The sequence below is a fragment of the Myotis davidii genome, unplaced genomic scaffold (genome assembly GCF_000327345.1).
Source record: "Myotis davidii unplaced genomic scaffold, ASM32734v1 scaffold964, whole genome shotgun sequence".
Classification (NCBI taxonomy): domain Eukaryota; kingdom Metazoa; phylum Chordata; class Mammalia; order Chiroptera; family Vespertilionidae; genus Myotis; species Myotis davidii.
The window spans coordinates 1,479,517-1,486,136 of NW_006298351.1; the positions used below are offsets into that span (position 1 = coordinate 1,479,517).

The 6,620-nt window shown below is 56.0% G+C and overlaps 1 protein-coding gene across 2 annotated transcripts in view; it reads right to left on the reverse strand.

The window, feature by feature from the left end:
- Positions 1–2,264: 2,264 nt before the first annotated feature.
- PHF19 (PHD finger protein 19) overlaps positions 2,265–6,620 on the reverse strand; it is a 12,915-nt gene continuing 8,559 nt past the window's right edge. The window contains exons 9-13 of one of the 2 annotated variants that reach the window (XM_015570636.1): positions 5,518–5,585; positions 4,182–4,343; positions 3,526–3,613; positions 2,816–2,901; positions 2,265–2,428 (exon numbers count right to left, since the gene is read on the reverse strand). In XM_015570636.1, coding sequence (XP_015426122.1) covers positions 2,275–2,428; positions 2,816–2,901; positions 3,526–3,613; positions 4,182–4,343; positions 5,518–5,585 — 558 coding nt within the window. In that variant the 3' untranslated portion in view covers positions 2,265–2,274. The remainder of the gene's footprint in view (positions 2,429–2,815; positions 2,902–3,525; positions 3,614–4,181; positions 4,344–5,517; positions 5,586–6,620) is intronic. The other variant, XM_015570637.1, reaches the window with a different exon arrangement.

Consider the following 6,620-nt stretch of genomic DNA (forward strand, 5'->3'; position numbering starts at 1 on the left):
AGAACCGGGGGGGGGGGGGGGGGGGCAGGAAAGTGGGAGAGAAAAGCTCCCACCTTCACCCGCTTTCTCAGCGGTTCTTGTTCTGCCCTTATCTGGGCTCGTGTGTGTAGTTACACAAGGGACAGCATGCATGTGTAGGTGTCTAAACACACACACCCAAAAGAGGGGAGAGAGATAAGTGACACAAAATCAGGGACAAAGACAGATTCAGGCTTCAGGAAAAAGCATCCCAGAGCCAGGGCGACACACATTGGAAGGAACAGTTTGAAGGAGTGCAGAGTGTGGGGGTGCATTCTGACCTTAGAGACACGGGCAAAGGGGTGATGAGCCTGAGGCCCAAGGCAGAAGGGCAGAGCGGAGGCGCAGAAGGGCCTGGGCCAGGCACCTGCAGCTCTGCCTTGCTTCCCTCCCCGTCCCCTCCCTGAAGAGAACCTGGGAGCCTGCGGCTTCCACTGTCTCTCTGCTTCCAGGGCTCCTGGCACCCCCTGTGGGCTAGTCAATAAGGGGTGGTCCCTTCCCACTCCACCAGGTACTGAACCTTGCCCTCGGGCGTGACCCTCCGAGCCAGCACCTGGTACTTCTCCCCACAGGCCAACCGCCCAGCCGCACCAAAGTAGTTAGTGATGGATGACTTGAGGTGGGACAGGGATGAGTCGTCCTCACTGATGCTCTCAAATGTGTGGCTGTCAATGCTTTCGTCTGCTCTCTCGGGGCCCGAAGCACCCTCGGCCCCGCTGTCAGAGGGGCAGCGTCCACTCGGCTCGGCTGCCCGCCGCTTTGCCCGCAGTGGCGTGTAGGCCGTGGCTGCCAGCTTCCTCTTCCGGCTGCCCACTGTCCGTCTGTGGGTGGGGGGAGCAGAAGAGGGGATTGAGGGGGAATCCTCACAGCCACCTCCTGAGCACTCCCCTGGGCACAGACACCCCCCACCCAGGTGTGGATCAGCCCACTGGATCCTCACAACAGCCCCACGGGAGGGAAACAGGCTCCAGGGGAGAAGCCACCAGCCGGGCAGTGACGGAGCCAGGATTCAGACCTCGGTGTGTCCAGCTCTCTCTATATTTTTTAAAAAATATATTTTATTGATTTTTTTACAGAGAGGAAGGGAGAGAGATAGTTAGAAACATCGATGAGAGACAAACATCGATCAGCTGCCTCCTGCACACTCCCCACTGGGGATGTGCCCGCAACCAAGGTACATGCCCTTGACTGGAATCGAACCTGGGACCCTTCAGTCCACAGGCCGACGCCCTATCCACTGAGCCAAGCCGGTTAGGGCTCCAGCTCTATATTTAGGAAACAAGCCCTACACAGAGCTGGGGCTCCATCCTCTGTGCCTCCTGACGTCAGGCTGTGCAGAGGCCCCGCTTACACTGCCTTGTCCCTCGTTTGGGCTAGACAAGTCAAATGGGGCCGGATGGCAGTTATGGGTTAGAGTACCCCATATCCAAGAGTCAGACAGACATGTGCACACACATGGGCAGCAAGAGGCAGACTTGGTAGAGAAGTGGGCACACAAGAAGAGGCACACATTCGGACGCTTGGAACAGAAAGAGCCAAAGGGCTAGTGAGAAGAAACAGGAAGAAATAGGTGAGTGGATAGAGCACTGGCCTGCGGACTGAAAGGTCCTGGCTTCGATTCCAGTCAAGGGCACATGCCCAGGTTGCGGGCTCCATCCCCAAAGGAGGACATGCAGGAGGCAGTCGGTCAATGATTCTCTCATCATTGATGTTTCTATCTCTCTCTCCTCTCCCTTCCTCCCTGATTAAAAAAATAATTAAAAAAAAAGTGAAAATACAGAGGCAACAGCAGAAAAAGAAACCCAAAATAAGAGAAAAACTCCCAAGATACATAATTCTACTTTGCAGGAGCTTCTGGGACTCCAAAATAGAGCTAAAGGAGCCCAGAGTTCAGAAGTTCACCCTCCCTACGCCGCTGAGGACGGCTATTGCCAACCGGGCTGGCCCCTCAGCGAGGCCTCTGGGGTTTCTGTCCCCCTCCTAGACCCCACACTCTGCAGAATGTCATTCTCCTCTCCACCAGGCTTCCAAATCCACGGCTCCTTTCCTCAGAGACTGGAACACAGAACTAGGGTCGGGACCTTGCGGTCAGAGGCACAGACATGCAACCTCCTGGCGTGCAGAGGCCAAGAGCCCCAGAGAAAGAACCGCTGGTCAAATGGCCCTGAGCTGGAACCACCCAGAGAGAAATGCCACCCAGCAATCAAAGTGGAGCCACCTGACAGCCCACTCAGCCAGAGGGTCTCAGATCCAGGCTCACGGCTGCAGAAGGCCAGGTCCCTCAGCTGCACAGAATGAGCACATGGCAAGAAGTGGGAGGTGGAGGCAGCGGGCGGGGAAGGCGGAGCCAGAGGTGCTGGCAGCATCCGTGGAGTCCAAGTCTGAGAAGAAGGTCTGGCCTGAGCTGGCACTAAGAGGGAAGAGAGGGTGAGCCTGTCGTAGGCTTTCAGCACTGCCCCCCCGCCCCCCACACCTCTCCAGTCATCTTTGGGCCTCTCTGACCTCCCAGCAGGGGCCCACGTTCCCATTGCTGCCATCACACCTGCAGTCGGATGGCAGTTATAGATTAGCGTACTCCATACCCAAGAGTCTGGATTGAAGTTAGACATGTGCACACACGTGGGCCTCCTCTCTGCCTGTCCATGTCCTCCCCTTCCAGACTTCAAAGTCCAAGGAGTCAAGAAAGCCTTCCCTGGCCACCTCCCCTTTTAGGAGAGCTTCCGCTCCAAAAGGCTTTCTGCACTTTCCAGAGGACGCCTTCGCTGCTGGGGTGTGGAGGTGGCTCCCTCACTGTTACCTCTTTAAACTCTGAATTTCATCCAGCGAAAAGTCAAATATGCTGGCCAGGTGGTGGTTGGTGCTCCAGGCCGAGGTAAAGTCGCTCTGTGGATACAGGAAGGAGCAGGGGCGAGGGGGCACTGAGCCTCAGGCTGCACAGCTGCCTGCCGGTGGAGCCAAGCTTCTGAGGGCTGGACCCTCCCAGGGTAAGACTCGCTTCCTCTTATTCCCAGACCTGCCTGACTAGGGAGCAGGTCACCCAGTCCTGGCTCCATCTCTAGCCAACTGCATGACCTTCCCATGTCTGGGCTCAGTATCTCAGCTGCAAATGTGGACAGTGAGCCCTGGTCTGTTCGCTGAGGTGTGGGAAGACAGCAGAATGGGATGGCGGTGTGAGTGTGAAGAGCGGGAGACGGGAGGCGCTGTAAACACTGCATCCCCAGGGGGGCAGCTGAAGGGGGACGCGAACCCTGGAGCCTGGGTGCAGGCTGGGCTCTGCTGCTCCCTGAGCTGTGACCTCAGGAAAGTCACTGCCCTTCCCTGGCCCCGGTTTCCCCGCCTGGACAGAGGGAACAGGGTATTACCCACCCTTGGCCCCCGCTTCAGGTTCTGGAAAGAACTTGGGGAGATAAAGGACTGGGCTTGCAGAGCCTGGACAATTCCTATACAATTCCCCTAATATGTGCTGATCCTGTGTGAAAGGAGAGAGTAAGAAAATGAGAAACTAACACTGGGAATAGCATCTTCCAGCAAAAACTTTGATCTTTTTCTTCTATAAACTCGCCTTTTCTGCTGCTGGAATTCGTGAGGCAACAAACTGTGGAGACAGAAAAGGGAGAGGGTGGCCACTTTAGACCCTGAAGGCCCCTGAGGTTGCCAGAGGGAGGAGTGGCAGGGGCAGGGCTGGGCCACAGCCGTGGGGGCTGGACGGCCACCTTCACCAGGAGACTTGGGGAGGAAGGGGAAAAGGGCAGCAGGGCGGGAGGGGATGGAGGAGGCATGATGGGCAGAAGAGAGAAGGTGCCTTCTCAGGCACATGCACCCGGATACTCTGCCCCCCACGCCCAGGAGGAGGGGCTCAGCTCCACCAGGGAGGCCAGGGACGCCTCACACTGATTTCTCTGCCTAAGCCCCCATCCAGCAGGATTGGGTGCCCGGATCTGGCTTTTCCTCCAAGCCAGTCCATAAGGAACTGAGGCAGGAGGAGTCCCCATGTGGGATCAGCCCCTCAGGGTGCCTCCAGCGGAACCAGCAGGTATAGGTCCTCCCTGCCTGCCCGGACGCTAGCACACACTCTGGGCCCATCACATGGCGTGTTGCTGGGTCTGGGAGCTGGGATCCAGAGTTTGGCTGCAGCCCTAGTCCCTGGGTCTCCGGGCACTGACCCAGGCTTGCTCTTTCCTCTCTTACGCAGCTCAGAGGAGGCGCCGTACTCAGTGGGCACCAGGCCCTTGTCAGGCAGCAGCTTCCCTGGCGGGTTGGGGGGGACGCGGATGCGCAGGCGGAAGATGCACTTCTTCTTCTTGATCTCCTTGCCGCAGAGGAACCTAGAGGTGGGTAGGGGAGGAGAAAGCTCTGGAGTCTGTCGGGTCCATCCTCCTGGGGAGCAGAGTCAAGCGTTAAAACTACTCTCTTCACTTCCCTGGACCCAGAGCTAAAATACAGAGTGGCCTGAGGAGACGCCGATTCCTCAAGGCCTGTGGGACCAGGGGACCCAGGCGGAGGCTGAGGATGTGGCTGGTGGTTCCTGTTCTTCCACTGCCTGTGGTGGCTCTTGCTCCTCCTCTCCCTTTTCTTCTCTGCCTCAACCAGCCCCAAAGCCACCTCCCTTAGGAAGGCCTCCTGTAGCCCCGAGTGGAGCCCCATTCTGCTCTCTGCTCTCCACAAGGAGACTGAAAGCACCTCCAGGCACTGCCCTCATCTTTCCTACACCGTCTGGGCTGCTCTGAGGCTGCAGAGGGGGCTCAGTCGCAGCCCTACCCTCAGGACACTGTCCCCGGAAGGACAGGAGCCTCATGGACACAGAGTAGGGCTGTGTCTGGGCCCCAAACCATGCGAAGGTGGGAGAGTGGATAGGTCTGACAGCGGCGGATGGAAGCAGGGACCAGGGCTTATCCTGTGTCCTCACGCCTACACAGGGCTGACACAGAGCAGCAGCTCAATAAAATCGTTGTTGTTGGAACAAATGAATGAAAGAGAAGAACGGGAGCGAAAGCAAAGGTTTCAGAATGGCTGACATCCAGAATAAATAAGGCAACGGGCCAGAGGCAGAAGGCACGGCAGGGTCACATAGGGGCCGTGAATGCTGTGCTAAGGAGCCTGGCCATTCCCTGTGGTGGTAGTGAGGGGCGTGGCAGCTGTGGGTTCTGAGAACTTGAAAGTCTGGCTGGGAAGCTACTGACTCACCTGAGAGATGCTGAGTCAGTCCCTCCGAGCCTGGCCCAGAACTAGAGGGCGAAGGCAAGAGGGGCCCTCAGATCAGGGCTGCAGCCCCCAGACAAGAATGTGTCGTGCTGCTGGAGGGGTCAGGGGGAGCGTCACAGAGGAGCTGGGTGTCTCCCGGGGTCTTGAAGGACAGGTAGGATTTGTACAGTCAAAGAGAAGGGGCAGGAGTCCCAGGCAGGGAGCAAGCTTGAGCAAAGGCTACGTAAGGTAGGAAAGACCTTTAGACTGAAATCCCACCTGGAGGGTGCCCCACGACACTCCCTTCCCTGCACGCACCGGCTTTTGTAACTGTTCAGCGCATTGAGGAGATGCGGTCCTCGGTCCGTCACGGGGGTGCTGGTGAGCTAAGGGGGAGCAGGCCAGCAGGACAGTCAGACTCTGGCATATGACATCTGGGGAGGCCTCCACCGACACCTCCCCTCCACCCCGCCCGCCCCCCCCACCCCAGTCTCCTGAGTCCTCCAGGTGAGAACCAGTGACTTATTGCATGACCCCAGACAAGCCTTTCACCTGAGCTCAGTTCCCATCTGTAACTGGGGAGAGTGACTCCTGTCCTAAACATATCAAGAGCTTTAAAGGTGTCCATGCCCTTGACCCATGAAGCCACTCCATGACTCTATCATACGGACATACTATGAAACACAGACAAAGCTTTCCGTACAATGTGTTTGCAGCAGCATGTTCCCAACGCTGGGCCAATGGGGAGGAAACAGGAAAACCACGATGGGAATCAATGCCGCCTTTAAAATGTTTCTGAAGCTCTTTCATGATATGAAAAGGTATTTATAATATAATGAAAACTGGAAAAGGGTGTTTAAAATACTGTGTAACCTAAACCACGTAATAAAAAGAAAAAGTACACAGAGAAGAGAGGATGGAAGGAAATGTGTTAACAGCAGTTGTTTCTGGGTTGTGTGATGTGGGAAGCTGGGTGGCTTTTTAAATTATTTTATTGGTTTTTTTTCAGAGAGGAAGGGAGAGGGAACAGAGCCAGGAACATCAATGAGAGAGAAACATCGATCAGCTGCCTCCTGCACACCTCCCACTGGGGATGTGCCCGAAACCAAGGTACATGCCCTTGACCGGAATCGAACCTGGGACCCTTCAGTCCGCAGGCTGATGCTCTAGCCACTGCTCAGGACTTGGGTGGCTTTTTTAACAAGCATACTCCTTATGCTTTTTGTTGTTGTTGTTGTTCTTTTTTTTTGTTCTTTTTTTTTCTATTTTAAATTAAATCTTTATTGTTCAGATTATTACATTTGTTCCTCTTTTTTCCCCCTCATAACTCCCCTCCTCCCAGTTCCCGCCCCATCCTCCGCCCTCACTCCCCACCCACTGTCCTCATCCATAGATGCACGATTTTTGTCCAGTATCTTCCA